This window comes from Lampetra planeri, chromosome 33, assembly GCF_965212315.1.
Source record: "Lampetra planeri chromosome 33, kcLamPlan1.2.h2, whole genome shotgun sequence".
NCBI lineage: Eukaryota > Metazoa > Chordata > Hyperoartia > Petromyzontiformes > Petromyzontidae > Lampetra > Lampetra planeri.
In genome coordinates this window covers 9,438,650-9,461,312 of record NC_136139.1, presented here as the reverse complement: position 1 = coordinate 9,461,312, position 22,663 = coordinate 9,438,650, and the positions used below count along the sequence as shown (strand labels likewise).

Sequence of the window (22,663 nt, the reverse complement as noted above, 5' to 3'; positions counted from 1 at the left end):
TGCGTATGGTCCGGCGACACACAGACACACACACAGACAGACAGACAGATTTGCGATTTTATATATATAGATTACGGCCTTGCACTCTATCGTTCGTCTCGATCACCGGCCATCATCCCTTGACTATTATGTAACGCGTTTACATAAAACTACGCGTGGGCTATGGAGGTACTTTTTTTTTCTTCTTCCTCCAAACTGGGTTCACTGTTTCGCAATTGGCCAACCGTGGGACTGTGCTCACGGCGTCTGTACATGAATCACCGCCTTCCGCTACGGGCAGGTGAGAGCACAGGTGAGGTACGTACTGCATGCTGAACTTCTTTCGCACCGTACGCAGCCAACCGTGCTCATCTGCAAACGTCTACGCCTCCTCCCCCTGGGGGGCGGGGGGGGCACAGAGGGACGGGTGGAGTCTGGAGCTCTTCCTCGGGACATTTGCGCAACCACCGAGGGCTGAGTAAGCCCCAGCCAACACCTTCATGGGCAGGGCCCCCGGATCCTGTCGGCCTGGCGTCTTACGCAATGGCACCGGGGGTCAGTCGGCCATGTGGGGGCGCGGGGGGGGGGGCATGGGGGTGTGACAGGGATACGGGTTCAGGAGGATGGTAGCCCTATAGCGAGAGTAAAGTAAGCTAAAGCAAAGCGCCCCAGGTAGCTCAAGAGGATTCGCGTCGAATAGCTCAACATCATATCCTACGAAGCATAATTAATATGAACAAAATAACGAATTCATCTAATCTCTGTCTTCTCTGTAGCTCCCGTTTCTCGTCTAACATTTGTGTAAGGGGCCGTCCATAAATGACGTCACGCACCTGGGGGGGGGGGTCAGACATTTGTGACGATGTGTGACAAGGGGGGGGGGGGCTTGAGAAATGTGACGTCACATCAATATGCGTAACTTTAAATAAATATAGACACGTTCTACTTAATTAAACAGACTTTTTAATAAATGTTTTCTCCTACATCAGAGTGCAGCGCCACATTAAATACGCACTACAATGACAATAGTTGAAAGCGATTTGAAGCATGTTTTATTTGGGGGGAGGGGGGACAGAGCATTGTGACGTCATATTTGAGGGGGGGGGGTTGGCAAAAATCTTCCAAAATCGCGTGACGTCATTTATGGACGGCCCCTAAACAATAGATTCCCGCTCACGGCCAACAACCAGTGACGATCATCTGAACCGGTCCCGATGCTGCCCTAGGTCGACTCGGCCTCAAATGAGTACCTGGTGCGCACCTCCGATTAGCACGGTTGGCTACGTACGGTGCGAAAGAAGTTCAGCATACATTTCCATTTCGTGTCTACACCTCTTCTGTTTGTTTACCCTTTACTGTTTACTCTTTAGTTTAAAATGATTCATGCTCGTTTAGTGCCCTTCCCCTTTCGTTTTTAGCATTCCACTCACCATAACTTCCGAGGAGATTGAGTGATGAAATGAGTTTCGATTTAAAGCTTTCGTGACTGCAGGGATTCATCTTCTTGGTTCTTTCGGTAAAGTCACGTAGAATGGAAATAATAAAATAATAAAAATATAACATAATAAAAATAAAACATAATAAAATAATTCTCACGACGTCTGAATGACTCTGTCTTCTTGACAGACCTGTTCTCCACCTGAGGACGGCTGCTTGCGTTGTGGCCGAAACGTCGTGAGAATTATTTTATTATGTTTTATTTTTATTATTTTATTATTTCCATTCTACGTGACTTTACTGAAAGAACCAAGAAGATGATGAAATGAGCTCGTGTGTGGGTGCTGCGTGGATTGTTACAATGACAGGATCTATAGAGTTGGTGGCGGCTTAGAGAGGCATTCATCCAGCAGTGGATAGACCATTGATGATGGGTAAGAAGTGACTTGTGAGTGACACGACGTCTTACTAAAGCGTTGTTCATGTCCAACCATCGTTCGGAGAGTGACGTGATGGCAAACCTCCCCCCACTTCACACAGACACTTTCAACCCTACTTTTAATGTATCTATGCATGTTGAACTTCTTTCGCACCGTACGTAGACAACCGTGCTCGTCGGAGGTGCGGGGGAAGGTCAACAAAAACAGTTGATACATTTCGATTTAAAGCTTTCGTGACTGCAGGGATTCATCTTCTTAGTTCTTTCGGTAAAGTCACGTAGAAGGGAAATAATAAAAGAATAAATAATATATTATATTATTTTATTATGTTTTATTTTTATTATTTTATTATTTCCCTTCTAGTTGATACATTCACAAAAGCACCAGAACAAGCTTTTGCGCTTGACATTTATTCCTCAAATCTCAGGATAATGTCTCCATCCTCGCAATCCACCCTTTGCGCGAGCAAGCGGCGGTTGAGCGTGCGGTGGATGGATCGAGCAGTCGGGCGGACGGTTGACTGAGCGAGCGACCGGCCCGGGAGAGCTTCCTCCGCTTCCGTCACTGCTCCTGGAAGAGCGCGGCGGGGAGGGCGGCGCGCGCCGGGTAGCTGCTCTGCGTGCCGGCTGAGCGCACGCTCTCGGCCGCGATGTGGCACGCGCGCCGGGCCGCCTCCGCCAGCGGGAGGCCCGGGAGACGCGCCTGGAAGAACGCGAGCGAGCCCACGAAGCTGTCTCCGGCTCCCTGGGATGCCACGACGACGATGATGATGATGATGGGAGAAAGGGGGATGATGATGATGATGGAGATGGTGACGATGCGAAAAGGGGGATGTTGATGATGATGGTAACGATGATGATGGGAGAAGGGGGATGATGATGATGATGATGATGGAGATGATGATGGGAGAAGGGGGATGATGATGATGATGATGGAGATGATGGGAGAAGGGGGATGATGACGATGATGGAGATGATGATGGGAGAAGGGGGATCATGATGATGATGATGATGGAGATGATGTTGGGAGAAGGGGGATGATGATGTGAAGGAGAGAGTCAAACAAAGTCAGTCGCAGTTAACGCCAGGGGTCTCTGGAGCATCGAACAATTCGCGTGTCTCTTTATTTGTATTTACAATCTAAATGGTCCGTGACCAAATCACCTGGAATTCTCCCGATCTCCTCAGATCTCAGGGGCTAAGCAGGGTTGAGCCTGCACAGTGCTTGAACGGATCAGCACCATACATAAGGCAGGTGTTTACAGCAACCGCGTCCAATACACATTTAAGGCCGAGGGGACCTCGGGGGAGGCCCAGGACCGATTCAAACATTCGCCACTTGTTGATCGTGCGCGGGAATTGAAGGCAGGTCGCCACGCTAGCACCGCAGTGCGCTAACCGCTGCGCCACCGCTCCAAATCTAGTCGCAGCGATAAAGACGGGTGAGAGTCAGCGCGCGAGCGTGCGAGCAACAGCAGCATCCGGCTCACCGTGGTGTCCACAGCGGTGACGCTGGGCGAGGGGACATGGCGAGGAGACGGATCGGATCGGCTCGCGACCACCGCTCCACGGCGCCCTAGCGTGATGACGACGGCGCCGCAGCCTCGCTCGAGCAGCAGCGTGGCGGCACGGCCCGCCTCCTCCACTCCGCTCACCACCACGCCCGTCAGCAGCTCTGCCTGCCACCCCCCACCAACAACAACAACAACAGTAGTAGCAGAAGCTCTGCCTGCCACCCCCCACCAACAACAACAACAGTAGCAGCTCTGCTTGCCACCCCCCACCAACAACAACAACAGTAGCAGCAGGTCCGTCTGCCCCCACCAACCAAAGCAGTGAGCAGCGGCTCCGGCTGCCCCCCACTAACAACAAAAGCAACAATTTCAGCTACCCCCCCCCCACCAATAACAGCAGCAGCAACAGCCGCCGTTCGCCACTAAGTGGCGGTGACGTCGCCATGCTGTTTGTGCCAGCGTAGGTGCACGTTGAGGCCACGTGAAGCGTGGAAGGCTCGCTGCTGGCAGGAGGTCACAGGACACCCAGGTGCTATGGGTTGACTAACTTGGGATGAATGGAAGATGCACCACCTGTGCTCCCCACTGTGCCAACTTGCATTTATCTACCCGGCACTTCGGTCGTTGTTGTGAGCGTCACTCTTTTACTCTCTGCTGTTGTTGGAGGGTGACTGCCTCCAACTGGCCAGTAGCGTCCTTCACGAGCCTCCTCCCCAGAGGCCGATTTTGACACCGCTGATACCGGTCATCGGCAAGTTCACTCAGCTACACATCCTTCTGTACGGCATTTGTCCATCTCCTCTCTAGCCCATGCCGTGTCCATTTAGCGCCCTCTATCAGGCCAAACAAAAGCTGTTTGGGCATGCGGTGGCTGAGCTACATGCCCCAGCCAACGCAGCCTCGCCTGTACCCCCACCCCACACACTCACACACCGGCCCGATGTTTTTTTTTATAATTGTGAGCAGTTGTGGTGAACTGGGGAGCCCTACATTCAGCAGGGAATTGACCACTCCAATCGTCTACATTCCCCAGTTCCTATATTCCCCAGCACCTCTGATTAGCACGGTTGGCTACGTACGGTGCGAAAGAAGTTCAACACACATACAACGTACATAACCTTGCCCAATTCAAGACACGTGTCTTGTCATTAGTGACCCCAAGCGCCGGCCACAGGCCTTCTGGCTTGAACTCAGCAACCGGAATATAAACAAGTAGTATTAAATTTCGATTTAAAGCTTTCGTGACTGCAGGGATTCATCTTCTTGGTTCTTTCAGTAAAGTCACGTAGAAGAGAAATGATAAAATAATGAAAATAAAACATAATAAAATAATTCTCACGACGTTTTGCTCACAATGCAAGCAGCCGTCCTCAGGTGAAGAACAGAGAACAGGTCTGTCGGAAAGACAGACCTGTGAGAATTATTTTATTATGTTTTATTTTTATTATTTTATCATTTCCCTTCTACGTGACTTTACCAAAAGAACCAAGAAGAAGTAGTATTAAATACATAAGCAGATAAGCGGTGGCTCATTCCTGTAAACACGTTGGGGAGGGGGGGGGGCACTGTCCCTCGCTACTCCGTGTATTCCCACGCCAATGAGCAGGGGGCTCAGCCATAGTGTGGCAGAGTTCAAATCCCGGTTGGGGGTGGAGTTGTCCCATCATTCCTCCGGGGTCATTGTGGGGAAGTGAGCAGTGGTTCTCCTACGGAGTGACTCTCCGCCACCATTGCAATGTGAAATTTTCATCGCCGGCTCAGAGATGAGCAACAATGCCTCAATGTTCTTAGCTTTTTTCGGTAAAGTCACGTAGGTAAAAACATTAAAATTTATAAAAGTAAAATAAAATAAAAATCACGACGTTTCGGAGGCAACACAAGCCTCCGTCTTCAGGTGGAACCGTCACAGCCACGACAGCTGTATCATTTACAGCCACGACAGCTGTATCATTTACTTGATACAGCTGTCGTGGCTGTGACGGTTCCACCTGAAGACGGAAGCTTGTGTTGCCTCCGAAACGTCGTGATTTTTATTTTATTTAACTTTTATTAATTTTAATGTTTTTACCTACGTGACTTTACCGAAAAAACCTAAGAATATGAATCCTTGCAGTCACGAAAGCTTCAAATCTAGAATTAATGCCTCAATGCTTATTTAAGGGTTGGGTGGGTGGGGGTGGGGGGCGTCACAAACCTCGGTCTCGTTTGGGCAGAAGATGTCAGACAGCTCGTAGAGTTCCGGGTCCAGGTCCGGCACGGCGGGCGCGGGGTTCAGGATGGTCCTCACTGCCGGCACCACGGACAGCAGCGGCGGGGCGGAACAGCGGAGTGAGGTCACAGTGGGACGGTCCAGCACATTGCAACATCGTCAGCCCCACCCAGCCACACGCGCGACTCCGCCGGTCACTAACGCGCATCGTGTGTGTGTGTGATTGTCCCACAACACCTGGAGCATGGTGGCGGTGGCGGTGGCGCAGCGGTCTGTGCGCTGTGCTACGAACCAGGCGACCCCGGGTTCGGTTTCCGCTCACGGCCATCAACACCTGTGACCAATATCCGAACTGGTCCTGGGCCTCTCCTAGGTCCACTCAGCCTCAACTGAGTACCTTGTGCAGTGTGTAAACATCAGCACTGGGGCGATAAGGTGGCCGGATGTGGTGCCAACCACCCACCCTCTCGTGTGTCGGGCTGGCCAACATAGGTGCTAATGAACAGCACTTGCCCCAATAGTCTGTTAAGGCTATATCGGTGATATTTGTATTTTGTGGCGTTGGTAATGGTGCTTAGAATGACGGCGGTAGTGCTAATGGTGGTGAGGTTAATAATAATTGTGGTGTTGGTGGTGGTCATCATCGCCAACCTCATCCATCAAAACGGGACGTGAGTTACAGGGAGCAGCAGGAATGCACGATGATGCACGGGGCGGTGTAGGCTTGTGCAGTGACTCAGCAGACACGGGCAGCATCTAAAGTGCACGTCATTTAAGTATTTAATTCCATTACTTTTGGTGAGGAACCTCAGACACCTTCCAGGTACGTGTGATGAGTTGCGGCGTGGTGTGCGTCCGTGCGGAGAGTTTCAGTGAGGTGCCAGCCTGTGCAGCGGGTTAAGGCGAGGTGTAGCGTCCGTGCGGTGAGTTGCGGCGAGGTGCCGGTGAGGTGCGCACGTGCGGTGAGTTGCGGCGAGGTGCCGGTGAGGTGCGCACGTGCGGTGAGTTGCGGCGAGGTGCCGGTGAGGTGCGCACGTGCGGTGAGTTGCGGCGAGGTGCTGGTGAGGTGCGCACGTGCGGTGAGTTGTGGCGAGGTGCCGGCGAGGTGCGCACGTGCGGTGAGTTGCGGCGAGGTGCTGGTGAGGTGTGCACGTGCGGTGAGTTGTGGCGAGGTGCCGGCGAGGTGCACACGTGCGGTGAGTTGCGGCGAGGTGCTGGTGAGGTGTGCACGTGCGGGCGCCGCTCACCGCCGTGCTGGCGGGCGAGGCGCAGCGCCTGCGCCGTGGTCTCGGGCCGCACCTCGAGCTGCGCCAACACGACGCGAGCGCCCGCGATGGCCGCCCGCGCGAGCGCCACGTCCTCGGGGCCCAGCGACAGGTTCGCTCCGGGCACGATGACGATCGCGTTCCTCCCTGACACGTGACGCAGAGACGGGCCGTATCCCCCACCCGACCGTTTTACTTGCAATTACAAATATGTTGCCCCCATTACAAATTGCGGTTTTTGTGATCGGTAGCCGAGTATCCCGCACCTACGACTGGCAAGGTTGGCGACGTACGGTGCGAAAGAAGTTCAAGTTACACGTGTAATTAGAATATGTAGTTTCATTCCAGCTGTAATTTGTAATTGGAATCCAACTGGTAACATGCATCTGAATTACAAATTGGTCCAGTAATTTGGGTTTCTAAATCTGATTACGCAAATTAATGCACCGTATGTTGCCCAGCAATGGCGGCCGTGGGGGGGCACGTGGACATTTGAACAAGGGGCGGGGAGAGGGGCAGGGGTGGCAGGCGCTACTCTACCTCAATAGACTTCATGGAACCCCTTGGCGACTTTTGACTTCGTTTTTTTTTTATTATCGTCTGCCACGATCAATCCACCGCTGGTGCATTCGTGCCTCCCGTCGCCGTGTGGCACGGTTCTGCCGATGCGACGGAGAGCGACGAGCACCTGCAAGCGCGGCGATCTCATCGCTCCGTCTCCTTGCACGAATGTCCCCTCCTTGGACGCCTTCCCCTCATTCGGCTGCCACCCCCGAAATAACGCGAAAGCTCAACGTGCCGGCACGATGAGACGCGTGAATTAACTCCGGCGTTCCCGCACGTGCCCGACTACTTCTGATGCAAACCAGGGGTCGGCAACCAAACTAACAAGAAGAGACAATTTTTTTTCGAATTCGATAAAAAAAAACTCTATATTTCAAGAGCGGCAATGCATGGGAATACGAGATGGTGGTCCTTAACAAATGACGTCACCAAGCAGTTCTTGAAGAACCACGTGCGGCTCCTGAGCCGCAGGTTGCGCGACTTTTTGTCGACTTTTCAACCTCGTCCTATTCGGGGACCCAAAAGCTCTAAAACGCATCGCAACGGAAACGGCGAATCACGTCGCGGCGATTCACCCAACATCTGTCAGCGACGCAAACACCGGCCCTTTTTAGTTTTATATCTATATATATATGGGAAGCAGCCTGCGGGCACTAGCGGAGAGGCGACGCGGGCGCACCTCACCTTCATCGTCCACCGTGATGGGAGCCACGCCAGTGGCCGCCTCGGAAACTTGCCCCACGTGATCTGCGTGCTCGCGCCGCGCACAGGAAGAGACACACAGCCTCCCGCTGAGCAACGCGAAGCCACGCAGACTACACAGCGAGCCGGTGCTGTTGGTGAGCGGCCGTGATGTACGTATACACGTACGTCATCGGGAATGATTACGCACGTGTACGTCATCGGAACGGATTCGAATTTTTTTTTTACTTTATCAGTACGTCTTCAGGTCGGATAGACATACCGAGGCTCCCACAAGGCCATGCCAGGAGAGCGTGTGGCACGGTTTTGGCGAACAACCATTGCAGAGTGTGGTCGTGTTGCTATGGTTATCAGTGGTGAGTACAATGTCTTTAAAAACGACGACGACGATACTACGACTCGAAATAAAATTGACGCTGAACCGCTTGCGTGTTCCGAAATTCAGCAGTGAACGGGACACCCGCCCTGCCACTCGCAGACGCCTTGGAACGGGAGAGGGTCAAGGTTGGCAGGGTGCACACCAGGGGCTGGCGTGTCCAATGGCACCACGCACGGTCGACCTCCTGCCTCCGCAGCGCTGTTTAACAAGTACTTATTTAAGGCTGAGTCGACCTAGGGGAGGCCAAAAGTTAAAGCCTTCAGATAGCGTAGCCACGCACGGGAATTGAACCTCGGGTATGTATGTAGGGCAGAAAGCAAACAACTGCACCATCACTCTACACACAAAGGCAAATATCCCCCATGTAGCCTTCAACAGGCTTTTGGTTCAAGTGCTTCACACGAGTAACTATGAAGGCAGACACGGCACACGAGGGGCTGGGTGGCCAGCACCACGCCCGACCACCTTAGCCATTTAAATGGTGGTATTTATACACCACATCAGCTAGTCATTGATGGCTGAGTCGACATAGAGGAGACCCAGCACCGATTCAGATATTTGTCTCCGATATTGATACCTAACCATGAGCAGGAATCAAACTCGTTTGGCCGGGTTCGTAGCGCAGCGTGCACAAAAGACAAATATCCCCTATATAGCCTGTAACAGACTGTTGGGGCAAGTTCTGTTAGCGAGCACCTATGAAGGCTGGCACGGCACACGAGGGGGTGGGTGGCCAGCATCACACCCGACCGCCTTTGTCTCCCCAGTGCCGATGTTTACACACCGCACCAGGTACTCATTTGAGGCTGAGTCGACCTAGGTGAGGCCCAAGACCGGTTGAGATAATCGTCACTGGGTGTTGGCCGTGAGCGGGGAATCGAACCCGGATCGCCGGGTTCACAGCGCGGCGCGCTAACCGCTACACCACCGCTCCCCACAATTGCACAATCACACACACCCAAGAGATAAACACAACGTATTGCGTTGATGCCACCACACCTTAACACATCACTTGCTCCCCGCTGCCAGAACCCTTGGGCTTGGCAATGTCAGCGAGAGTGCGGAGGCGGTGCAATTGCACCGGGAGCCATGGGCCAGAGTAGACCAGGTGCGTGGCTACGAATAGTGCGGAATGAATCGTGTAGGTGGGGATCCCGCCGCCCCCCCCCCCCCCCCATTTCATTCCTCGCACTGGGACCCACGCCGTCCACGCTATGGCACCACCGGGTCTTCACACACCTATGTTCACTCCGTTATCCTTGAAATTCTGAATGTAGTTGTCTCCGAATGTGTCCTTTCCGACCTGCGCACCGCAGGGTGGAGTGGAAAAGAGGACGAGGCAGGAGAGGGGTGGGTGGGAGGTGAGAGAGAGGACGTGAGCTGGCTCGACCCCGACTACTGGCTCAGCTCCTGACTACTGGCTCAGCTCCTGACTCCCTGCTTGGCCCCGACTCCTGGATCATCCCTTGACTCCTGGCTCAGCTCCTGACTCCTGGCTTGGGCAGTCGCGCAGCTACCGAGTGTGCACGCGGTGCAATTGCACCGGGGCTCCCCGTGGGCCGGGGGGGGGGGGGGCTTGTTGGTGCCGGGGCTACGCAAAGTTGAACAGGGAGCCCCTTTTAAGTCCTTGCACCAGGGCCCTTGGCAACCGCGCTCCGCAACCGCTCTTGGGAAATGCGCGTTGCGCAAGTAACATTTTGCAGGCACATTGGAACGTGACAGAGCAAGGTACAGTTGTAATATTTACATTTCAAGTTTATGTAACAGGGAGAAGACTACAGGGCTTGTATGTTTAGCTTTAGTCTGCAGCCTTTTGTCAATCGACGGCGGGATGACGGCCTCCCCACTCCGTGCCAATTCATGGGGGCTTGACCATACTGCAGCATTCACATCTATTATGTACAATTTGATAATAATTGAGTCTCACACACACACTTCGATGTGTGTATCGTGGGCCTAAGAATCGGCTTCATTCAACAAATCAATGCTTCGTTATTATTATTACGGCAAATGTCAATAGTTGATGTGACCCTTGCAGCCACTACCAATTCTACATCATCATCATCATCATCATCTGCCATGGTCAATCCACTGCTGGATGAAGGCCTCCCCAAGCCGCCTTGTCCCGGGGGTCAACACTTTAGCCGAGATGAAAGAGACGGGAGACAACAACAGTGGCACTATGTCTTCTTGGTTCTTTCGGTAAAGTCACGTAGAATGGAAATAATAAAATGATAAAAATAAAACATAATAAAATAATTCTCACGACGTTTCGGCCACAACGCAAGCAGCCGTCCTCAGGTGAAGACCTCTCCCCGACAGACCTGGTCTTCAAAGAACCAAGAAGATGAATCCCTGCAGTCACGAAAGCTTTAAATCGAAATTTAGTGGCACTATGGTTGCCACCTGTGGTCTGGTGGTGACAGCACTCGATTTGTGCCCAGAAGTGGTGCTGGCATTGCGTTGAACTTTATTGCGGGTAGCGCAGTGCACAATGTTGTTTCGATAACAGACCGAGCGCCGACTTGAAAAACACGTCTTGGTTTTGTCTGCGGTGGTACGGGTGGTGTGACTCCAGGTGGTAGCCAGGTGGGATTCATCGCTTCCTGCCGACGACGCCCGCCAGCAGTGTGTGGCAGCAGCTCCAGAGAGAGAGGAGAGGCTCAACACGTGGCACGACAGAGGGCCACGCTCGCATTCATCTAATCTAAACTAAACCAATCTTAAATTTCGATTTGAAGCTTTCGTGACTGCAGGGATACATCTTCTTGGTTCTTTCGGTAAAGTCACGTAGAAGGGAAATAATAAAATCAAACATAATAAAATACAATTCTCACGACGTTTCGGCCACAACGCAAGCAGCCGTCCTCAGGTGAAGAACAGGGCTGTCACCTGAGGACGGCTGCTTGCGTTGTGGCCGAAACGTCGTGAGAATTGTATTTTATTATGTTTTATTCGTATTATTTTATTATTTCGCTTCTACGTGACTTTACCGAAAGAACCAAGAAGATAAACCAATCTTGATTTGAAGCTTTCGTGACTGCAGGAATCCATACTCTTTGGTTCTTTCGGTAAAGTCACGTAGGTAGAAAAAGAATCACGACGTTTCGAACGCAACACAACCGTTCGTCTTCAGGTAAAAATCGTCTCCTGCTCACAGCAGACATCGCAGCTATCACGATTTTCACCTGAGCAAGAACGCTTGTGTTGCGTTCGAAACGTCGTGATTTATTTTATTTTATTTCTAAACTAAACCATCAAACAATGTTTTATTTTGCCAGGTAAGGTCCACTGAGCTATGCAGCTCCTTTCAGAAGCAACCTGGCAGCAAATGATAGCTCTTACGAAGTGTCTCATCGTGTGTAAGTGTACAGCAGCCAAATACTTGAAACGCATGTTGATTCTAAATGTGGAGGGTAAATCCGGAGAACCCGGAGAAAAATCCACGCGACCACCACGGGGAGAGAGAGAGAGAGAGACACTCAAACTCCAAATATACAGCAGCAGGCGTCAGGGGTCGGGATCAAACCCGCGACCTCCTGCACACCAGGCGAGGTAGTGAACATCTCGCCACCGCAGCGCCGAATTGGCAGAACAGAGTGAACCGCTGGTGACCTCGTGGGCGCGCGGCCCTGTACCTTGGCCACCATGGCCGTGCTGGCGCCGAGCCGTGCGGCCTGCACGCACTGGTTGGCGCCCTTGCCCCCGAAGCCCACGGCGAAGCGGTGTCCGTGAACCGTCTCCCCGACCCGCGGCAGCCGCGGGGCGTAGCTGGGCAAGGGGCGCCAAAAGGGGCGCGGGGTTTGCAAGGGATCGTTGGGTGTTTAAAGCAGATGGGCACAGCGTGTCTATAGATGATTACGATGAGTGTGGTGTCAACAAGTGGGGTTATAAAGAAGGTCTCGACAAAGAGAATTTTATTTAGATTTAAAGCTTTCGTGACTGCAGGGATTCATCTTCTTGGTTCTTTCGGTGAAGTCACGTAGAAGGGAAATAATAAAATAATAAAAATAAACGTCATGAGAATAATTTTATTATGTTTTATTTTTATTATTTTATTATTTCCCTTCTACGTGACTTTACCGAAAGAACCAAGAAAAAGATAATTTTACTAAAGAACATAACACAAGGAACCACGAAACTGTGATTACAGATTTTTGGTCAATAATCTTCAATCACATTTACAGTGTTATTTATGTCTCCATTGAGGCCTTATTGAGTCTCAATACTGGTTTTTTTTTCTGGAGGGTCCTGCCACAATGGAATGTTGAGCCAATTTTCATTTGGGATTAAAAGAAACCCATACACCTAACAGGATTATGACACAAAGATTATTGTAAAATTGGCTCATAAACCCACTTGCTGTACTGCAGTTGTCCTGGCCAAATCGTGGCTTATTTGGTTCAGAAGTTCAAGACAAATCTCTCGGTGATTCGCCAACCCTTACCCCCAGCACTGGTTCACAGCAAGGCCATAGCCATGGAGTGAACATTGGGGGGGACCAAATCTTCCAGGGGGTCTGGAGGTCCCAATCCAGAAAAAATAAATCTCAATTTGAAAACAAATTTCCTGCCTAAAATATTTTAAAAATCACTAACACATGGGATGGACTTTTTATTTATTTTTTTACAATAATGTCTAATAGTGTATTGTATTACATTGCTCTGTTTTTTTATGTTTTACCTTTTCTTGTTTCAGTGTATGTAATGTCAGAGATTAGGGATTAATTAAGTACAACCCAAACCACAATCATATAAACAGAAATCTATTTTAAAGAACTATATTGGGGGGGGACATTTTGAGCATATTTGAATTGATTAACAGGCCGGCATAGCCGCCGCATCACAAAGCGACCAGCAAAGTTGAGTGCAGAGCTCATCGCGCGAAAGGCACAGGGCATAACACAGCTCCTCGACGCACAGCACTGACACGAAGATCAAAAAAACACTCAACACAATTGTCAATGACATTGTGGCCTTTTATGTAAAAGATATATAATAGGTGACGATTCGGGCAATGGACCCTTCTTCATGGCACATGTCATTGACGAATTTGTTGAGTTGTCGCTCGTTAGTTTTCAAAAAAAAAAAACGTCTGGTCGTGTGATGTCGTGCAGGGTCATCGGTTAAAACGATAAGTAAATCAAAGTCCGTCTCACTGTGAACACGGTCAATCTCTAGAACATTGCTTTGTAAACATTTTACTGCAGCCTGCACCCCCTTTGGTTCACAACCGTTAAAAAATAATAATGTTAACACACACATCGGTTTGATAAAACAAAGTAGTTGGGTCTAACGGGCCCCGTGCCTAATTTGTCTTCTCGATTATTTACCTTCGAAAAAAAATCTGGCGACGTCTCGCACCCCCAGAAAGAACATCTCGCACCCCAAGGGGTGCGTGCACCCCAGGTTAAGAAGAACCACTGGTCTAGAGATAAGGGAGAGGCAGCCTTTTTTTTATATTTCACACATCATCAGAACATATTACAAATCGCAGGGCACTAAACGCATCTAATCACAGTCGCAACGTGGAACACAAAGTGCAGGGGGGGAGGGGGGCATCATAACACAGCCTATCGCACAGAACGCAAAAAAACATCTCATGGCGATCACAAATGCAACAAAACACACAGGACGACACAGCTCATCGCGTTGGGCAGCACAAAGTCAAGGGCACAACACTGCTCATCACAAATCACGCACGATGGGGAAAAAAGCACGGGCGATGTATGACACCGCTCATCATAATAAGCGAGGAACAAAAAAACGCACAGGGAATAAACGCGGCTCGTCGCCACGCGCAAGGGGCTTTCCGCACCTCACCAGATCCGTCATGCATGAGCCCACCACGACGATCTCCGCAGGTGCAGAAGCCATATCGAACCTCGCTCAGCGCGCCCGGGGTGTGGGGAGCCGCGGTCGAGCAGCGAGAGGAGGAAGCGGCTCTCTGTGCGGGGTGAGAGGAGAGGAGCCACGGGGAGAGAGATGAGACACAGGGAGAGACAGGAGCCACAGGGAGAGAGATGAGACACAGGGAGAGAGAGGAGACGCAGGGAACGAGATGAATCACTGGGAGAGAGAAGAGCAGAGAGCAAGGAGCCACAGTGGATTAAGAGGAGCCACGGGAAGAGAGAGGAGCCACTGGAAGTGAAACATTCGTCTGTCTCCCTTTCGGCCAGAGGTCACGCCTCTGTAGAGGGCAGAGTGCGCGGGGCGCGTCACTGACCACGCTCCCCACCCCCCAGGACACAGCGCCAATCTGTTGACACGAGAAGTATTGAACGGATTTGGTGCAGGGTGTGGTGAGTGAGAGGGCTGCTACTCGTGGCTCGTCGTTTAGTTGGTTAGGGTTAGGAGTAGAGCTAATACGGTCCTTGTGATTGAACGGAGAGTTGGTTACAGCTTATACGAGTGGCTTGTTCGCTCGTTGATTAGTTGTATGAGTAGTACACGTGACGTCTATGGGTATAAAGGTCGAGATAGTGTTTGGTTGATTAGTCTGGTTAGGGTTCGTGAAGCGAGTACTCTCAGTTGGATAGTTGGTTGGCGTTCTATTTCGTACTCGTGTTTGATTGGCTGACACCACACTCTGTAGACACCCGTGATCCCTTGTGAGCCCTGCGCCCTTCTGCTCTGAAGACCCAACGGTCCGAGCAAGTGTTTACATCGCGGTGTTAGCACCACTCGTGTGCTGTACACTGACTAAACTGAATTATTTTTCATTTTATCAGGTAAGGCCCTTTGAGCTCTAGCTCTTTTTCAGAAGCGACCGGGCCACAAATTATAGCTCAACAATGCGGCTTAATGTGTGCTCTGAATGCACGTTGATTCTAAATGTGTGTGGGGGGGGGTGCGGAGGGCCCGGAGAGAAATGCACGCGACCACGGGGAGACAGACACGCAAACTCCAAATATTCAGGCGCCAGGGTCGGGATCGAATCCACGACCTCCTGTGTATCAGGCGAGGTAGTTAACATCTCACCACGCTGTCGCCTCGCGACGAGGGGGGTACAGAGGGAGCGCTAAGGTGTTATCAGTACAAGGAGCTCGTGTCGTAGGAAGGGCAAGGAGGGTGCCCCAGGCGAGCCTTCCAACGGGGCCCACCGCCCTCGTGGGTAGTAGCCGAATACTCGGATGTGAGCAGTAGCGGCTCCAATGTTTAAGTGGGGTATAGTCCCGGCGTCTCGGAAGAGATGGGAGGGGGGCAATGGCTGAAGATGATGTCGATGAGACTTGGGTCGAGATAGTGTTTGGTTGATGAGACTTGGGTGTTTATATGGATCGTAATTATCATCCGAATTTTCCTGTGGCCAATGAATGGACGGAGGGCGAGGGGGGGGGGGAGAGTGAGTCGGGATGAGTTAGAGGAAGAATAGGGAGTGCACAGGAGGTAGGGAGTGGGAAGGTGGGGAGAGTTCAAGGAGGGACTACGTTGGGACAGCGTGCGTGAGTGAATGGAGAAGGTGAAAAAGTGATGGAAGGAAATGGAATCATGGATATCGGGAGAACGGACGGATGTAAAGAAGGAACACAGACGGGGGGGGGATACGTGTGTGGGCGGATGAAAGTGAAGAAGGGGATGGGGAGGGAGGGGATGGGGTAGGGGAGGGAGGGGATGGGGAGGGAAGGGGGGGGAGGGGCCGCTCAGGACGAGGTGAGCAGCATTGTTGTAAAACCCTACCCCGCCCTCGCACTCACGCACAGGCACGCGCAAGCCGACCGCAGCTCGTTCGCACTGGTTCAAACCCACCAAACCCTTCCCTCCCTCCCTCCCGAACAATCACCCCTCGAGGCGAGAGACGCCAGGAGAGAGAGGGAGAACGCTAATGAGCCAACATCGAGCGTAGCCTGTGATGTAAGCGGCGTGCCGAGAGCTCACATCCTCACGTGCACAGTTCCGCCGTCAATACGCGACGGACACTGTTGACTTCCCGTACGAAGTGGTACTTTATCGACCGCGGAGGTGTAAGGGTTGGAGGAGGAAGGATGATGATGATGGGCTGTGAGGACCTCGATATTAACTCGGCACGGTTCAAATAATTACAGCAGCATTATTCACAATCATCATCGTCGTCGTCGTCGTCAGCCGTGATTAATCAACTGCTGGATTAAGGCATCCCTTGTCGAGGGCAACATTGGCGTCCGTTGCTTGATCATACTTCACCACGGTGGTCAAGTGCGAGTTCGGTAAAGATGAAGTTATCCCAAAACTGGTTCGTGAAATTCTGCATCATAATCATCGGAGGGCAATCCACTGCTGGATATCGGGCAGCCAACACGGTTGTTTGACAATGTCCCACGGTTCTGCCACGTAATCATCCGTGCACAGGGATTTATTTTTCGACAAAGCTTTCGTGACTACAGGGATTCATCTTCTTGGTTCTTTCGGTAAAGTCACGTAGAAGGGAAATAATAACATAATAAAATACAATTCTCACGACGTTTCGGCCACAACGCAAGGACGACTGCTTGCGTTGTGGCCGAAACGTCGTGAGAATTGTATTTGATTATGTTTTATTTTTATTATTTCCCTTCTACGTGACTTTACCAAAAGAACCAAGAAGAGGGATATATTTCATCGCTCCATCTCCGCTGCGGCCGCTAGCTCGGGTGCGTTCCCTCCTCTGGCTACCACTCCGTTCTTAGTCTCGACCGCCAACCATCATCTGGCCATCATCATCATTACACTAGCAACATACCCGGGTGGAGTGGTGGCGCAGTGGTGAGCGCATTTCACAAAAGAACCCGGCCACCTGAGTTCGATACCCGACCCACGCGGTGGTTAATATCAGTGCCGAGCGACATCTAAACCGGTGCTGGGTCCAACAACTCAATCAACACCCACTGACCAGCGTGGTGTAGTATAGTCAAACATTGCAGGATCCAGTAAACACAAGATACTCAGCGAGACAACACGTAAATATTACGTATTGGGGGGGGGGGGGGGGGGAATTTTCGACTGCACTATTGCTGCGGCATCTGGCATGAGGAAGGAAGTGATGGTGCGGTTTTGTGCACGGCACCGACCGTTATAAACTCTTGAACTTGAGTGCAATCTCCGGCCACCACAAGCTCCTTCTAAAAAGGGGCACGCAAAGGGGGTTGCGGAGAGGGGGGGGGCACTGCTAATCATTAGGGGGTGGGGGTGGGAGTGACACGGGTACCCACACAACCTCTATAGAATCGCCACCGGCGATATGGCAGAGACATTAACACGAGAGGACTTCGTCTCTCCACGGAACAAACCTCCCTTTTACACGATTTTATGTAACTCACACCGTCTGTTGTCGTATCCTTAAAAAAATCTTGTAACTCAGTTTTTACCCACTTCCCAATGTGCTATTGACTGCAAACTTGGTATACTTATGTCATACTGATGACAATAATATATTCTATCATACAAAAATTAAAATTTATATATTTTTTACATTTTACACGCTTTGATTTAACTCACTGTTGTAGTATCCTCAAATCTTGTAACTATATTTCAACCGTCTTCCCAATGTCGTATCGACGGCAAACTCTGTATAGGTATGTCATACTGATGACAATACTATATTCTATCATTAAAAATTCAAAATATATATTTTTAAACAATCTTTTGTACGGGTCTAATTGTCCACGCTCAACTCACGTTGCCTGTAAATCACCACGGGCCCCTTACGCTGTGGCAAGCTGCGGGGCCACTTCCTGGAGTCGTGGAGTTCTGACTTCCAACAAAGTGGGGCACACATGTTTATCGAATCTGGCACGGGCGATGAGCTGCGTCAGAATTTCAATTCACGATGTGTGACCGCAACGTCGGTTTTCGGGTTCATTTACGCTATTTTGTGTGCTCGTCACCATCACCATAAACATTGCAACCTCGACTTACATTGGTTCCAAGTTTTGGCTTGCTATCGTCATCGTTTGCCCGAGTCGACTGGTAACGAAACCCGGACACTGGTAAAGAAACGGGAAACAACAGCTGTAAGTACGCACACGATGCACAAAGCGGTCGGTGAGCTTCTGCGAGCCACGCGAACAGAAAGAGGAACACGGACAGATAACGTGCGCATGTAGTGGCATCACGCGCGCGCCGTTCAGAAAGTTAAGTCAAAGCGTTCGTCAAAAACACTGCCCTAAATGGGCAAGGACAAAAACATACATATAGCTAGCAGGAGACGTTTCTGAAAATGTCACTTCTTCATTCAATAAGGGAGGGCTGCGCACGAAGGATCATTGTCCGAAATGTTGCCTGTTTTAAATATATACAAAAGAAGACAAAGATCCCCCCGTATAGCACCTCCGATTAACACGGTTGGCTACGTACGGTGCGAAAGAAGTTCGACACACAAACAGTACATGCATAGCCTTCACAGACACTTGGGGCAAGGGCTATTAGGGAGTAGCACCTATGAAGGCTGGCACGGCACACGAGGGGCTGGGGGGGGGTGACCAGCACCATACACACTCGTGGTATTTACCAACATATTGAGTTCGTTGCCCGTTACCCGTGCTTACGCACCACGGCCAAAGCAGTATCAATCAAAACAATAACAAACATTGTTTCAAAGAAAACTTAGCGGACTGGGGCAGGCCACGTAATGCCTAGAAGGGATGGCGCGCCGCTGGTCGAGCCAAACGACGGAGTGGCAGCAAAGTCAGGAAGGTGGGGGGGGGTGGCAACGCGTCTCGAGATGACGAACACCGTGGAGGTGGCAGCGATGTAATCAGCTCGTGTGAAGGCGCGAGATTGGAAACGTTGCATGTGGCGAACCCTGAGAGATGGCGGTGGATTGGGGGAAGCCTCGTCCAGAAGTGGAGAGATTCTTGGCTGATGATTGTCGATAATGTTATCGCATTGCCTTCGTGTTTTGGTCGTTTACACGTGGCTGCCTGGCTTTAGGTATAAGCGATGTATTTGTGGTCAGTGTTTAATGTCAGCTGGAAGAGTCCGGAACGCTGTTACCGGGAATTAATTTCGCACGCCACATCCATCTCGCATAATTTAATCCTCATATAAAAATATATAAATAAACTAAGATATCAATTCAACTTTTTTTTATTTTAGCAGGTAAGGCCCACTGAGCTATATAGCTCTTTTTCAGACGCGACCTGGCCACAAATGATAGCCAAAACAGGACTCTAAACGCACGTTTCTAAATGTGTAGGGAAAAACCGGAAGGACCCAGATAAAAATACACGCGACTACGGGGACAGAGACATGCAAACTCCAAATATACAGCGGGAGTCAGGGTCGGGATCGAACCCACGACCTCCTGTATACCAGGCGAGGTAGTTAACATCTCGCCACCGCAGCACCCAAAATCATCCAATTCCTCGAGTAAATCACGCGACTCCTGTGTGACCACCCCCACTGTGAACCCTGCTGGGACGGACGCCGAACCGGGCAGCTCACCCTCGGTTCCTCCTTCCTCGTCTCTCCCCTCTCATCCCCAAAAATCTTGGCCCAGTCACCATTCTCCCCCTGCTCCCATTCCTGCCCGGCGATCCATCTTCATCCTCGTCTTTCCCAACCCTCTGCTTCGGTTGTTCAATTCCTTGTCCACGCGTTCCCTCGTGTTCCTAATAATTTTCCCCGCTTCTTTTTAGTTTTGTCCATACATCATTAACATCATTAACATCCTTAACTCTACTCCCCCTTCCCGTAGTATTCCACGGGTACAGTTTCATTGGGTACCATAATATATAATACACCTGTCCTCTAGCAGTAGTAATGCCTAGTGCCGACAATCCCTACTCAAATCCAGCCTAGCAGCGTTCCGGAATACACCGAGTGAGGAATGTAAGGCGTAACGTCTTATGGTGGTTCTTGTGCCCTTCGGCCCGTGGTGTTAATTTCTAAACAAAGATCTCCCGTATAGCCTTAACACACTGTTGGGGCAAGTGCTGTTAGCGAGCACCTATGAAGGCCGGCACGGCACACGAGGGGGTGGGTGACCAGCACCACGCCGCCTTTGTCTCCCCAGTGGCGATGTTTAAACACACCGCAACCGGGGTACTCATTTGAGGCTGAGTCGACCTTGGAGAGGCCCGGGACCGGTTCAGATAAGCCTCACTGGCGGTGGCCGTGAGCGGGAATCGAACAGGGGCTCGCAAAGGTTCGTAGCTCAGCGAGACAACTCAGTCGCTTGGCCTTTTGATCTCTCGGCCCGATCCACGTCACTCACTTCGGGGCGAGTTCACGTGGTGGTGGGGGTCCTGAATAATTCATCAGAGGACCATTCTGCTTCAGTTGTACACAGGCGCTCGTCGTCATCAGCAGCAGCAGCAGCCGTGGTCTATATCCACTGCTGGATGAGCACCCCACGCAATCATCACGAGTAGCAAGCAGCAGGAATGACGGTCCATGGTCTATATCCACTGCTGGATGAGCACCCCACGCAATCGTCACGAGTAGCAAGCAGCAGGAATGACGGTCCATGGTCTATATCCACTGCTGGATGAGCACCCCACGCAATCATCACGAGTAGCAAGCAGCAGGAATGACGGTCCATGGTCTATATCCACTGCTGGATGAGCACCCCACGCAATCATCACGAGTAGCAAGCAGCAGGAATGACAGTCCATGGTCTATATCCACTGCTGGATGAGCACCCCACGCAATCGTCACGAGTAGCAAGCAGCAGGAATGACGGTCCATGGTCTATTCACTGCTGTATTCTTAGAGAGCCTCCCCCATTGCTATCACGGTCAGCCATAATCTCTCCACTGCTGGATGAAGGACTCCCACCACGCCTTCCCTATCATCAGCAGCAGCAGCCAGTGTCTATTCAATGCTGGATGGATGCCTCCACGTGACGTAAGGGGCCGTCCATAAATGACGTCACGCGATTTTGGACGATTTTTGACCCCCTTCCCCCTCGTCACGCGGCGTCACAAAAAGTCAGACCCCCCCTCAAATATGACGTCACAAAGCTCTGCCCCCCCCCCTCAAAATAAAACATGCTTCAAATCGCTTTAAACTATTGCCATTGTAGTGCGTATTAATGTGCCGCTGCACTCTGATGTTGTAGGAGAAAACATGTATCAAAAAGTCTATTTAAATAAATAGAACGTGTTTGTCTATATTTATTTAAAGTTGCGCATTTTGATGTGACGTCACATCTCTCACCCCCCCCCCCCTAGGTGCGTGACGTCATTGATGAACGGCCCCTGATCACAATCATCACTACCAGCCGTGGTCTATCCACTGCTAGATGGAGGCCTCCCCACGGCGGTCACGGCGCGACAACTCCACCACCCTCCTGGCGCCATGAACAGCGATCTCGTGGCGTTCAGTCCCCTTTCTCTGGCTGTGCCATTCCGCGCCCAGCGCCTTCTCCTAACCACGACACATCCTTCCACGAGTGCCACTCCGCGTCTCTTACTAAAGCGTCCCCCACACCACCCACACCACCGTCGTGTCAACTTGAGCTGTAACGCGCCTCGCATTTGAAACCGAAACTAACTTTACGCGCGGGGGCGAGAGAGCAAACGACTGCGTGTTCGTTTACCAAGGTGTGGGCCAATTTACCACGTGTCAACCAGACAGACGACGACGATGTTGATGATGGAGGCTCTACACAGGAGCTGTGAGACACGTGGGGGGGGGGGGGTAAGGGGGGCCCACGGACCACGGAGTGGCGAAGTTAAAAATTTCCTCTCCGGCGAGCAGCAGCTTCAACAAGCCGCCGGAAGGAACGATCCGTCGCCTGTACGTCACCGCCACTTGCTGTGGATACGGAAAAGCCCCCCCACCATCACCACCGAACGACAACGACTCCTTATATGGGCATGTACGTCAGAGGAACTTTCCTCTCTCACACACACACACAACATGGCTGTACCATTATCGCTTTCGAAACAGGGGTGGGGTGGGATGTGTGTCTGTGTGAAGGCGCGAATCTCCAAACGACGCGTTCGCTTTGCGCTCCCCTGCACCGTGGGGGATGCACCAGTCGCGCCGTCGTTTCGTTGAAGTTCGAAGCGTTCAGCGTGGACATGGTCTACGCGAACGTAGCCGCTTGGTTCCGGGCGCGTTTTCTCACTTTCGCTTAAACACCCCCGCCGCTGTTGGTACAGCCCAGACTCGTCTGACGTCATCGCACACCAACCTCCCTTGACCCCGCCCAGCGCCCCCCCCCCTTCACCACCCAGAGCCTCCTATATAAGAGAGGCGCGGTCGCTTCCAC

At 51.4% G+C, this 22,663-nt stretch overlaps 1 protein-coding gene across 6 annotated transcripts; it reads right to left on the bottom strand.

The window, feature by feature from the left end:
* Positions 1 to 1,008: 1,008 nt before the first annotated feature.
* On the bottom strand, positions 1,009 to 22,222 carry RBKS (ribokinase). Of its 6 annotated transcripts, XM_078610242.1 has the most exons (12): positions 22,006 to 22,221; positions 19,246 to 19,368; positions 18,361 to 18,428; positions 17,514 to 17,564; positions 14,306 to 14,434; positions 12,127 to 12,259; positions 9,728 to 9,791; positions 8,092 to 8,154; positions 6,826 to 6,990; positions 5,564 to 5,655; positions 3,346 to 3,534; positions 1,009 to 2,600 (listed from the first exon to the last, which is right to left on the bottom strand). In XM_078610242.1, the coding sequence occupies exons 5-12, from the start codon at positions 14,362 to 14,364 to the stop codon at positions 2,418 to 2,420; spliced, it is 948 nt and encodes a 315-aa protein (XP_078466368.1). In that variant the 5' UTR covers positions 14,365 to 14,434; positions 17,514 to 17,564; positions 18,361 to 18,428; positions 19,246 to 19,368; positions 22,006 to 22,221; the 3' UTR covers positions 1,009 to 2,417. The 6 variants fall into 6 exon arrangements, with proteins under 6 accessions (XP_078466368.1, XP_078466369.1, XP_078466367.1 ...); XM_078610243.1 differs by lacking the exon at positions 19,246 to 19,368 and having other exon boundaries at positions 21,986 to 22,221; XM_078610241.1 differs by lacking the exon at positions 19,246 to 19,368.
* Between the last annotated feature and the right edge of the window lie 441 nt (positions 22,223 to 22,663).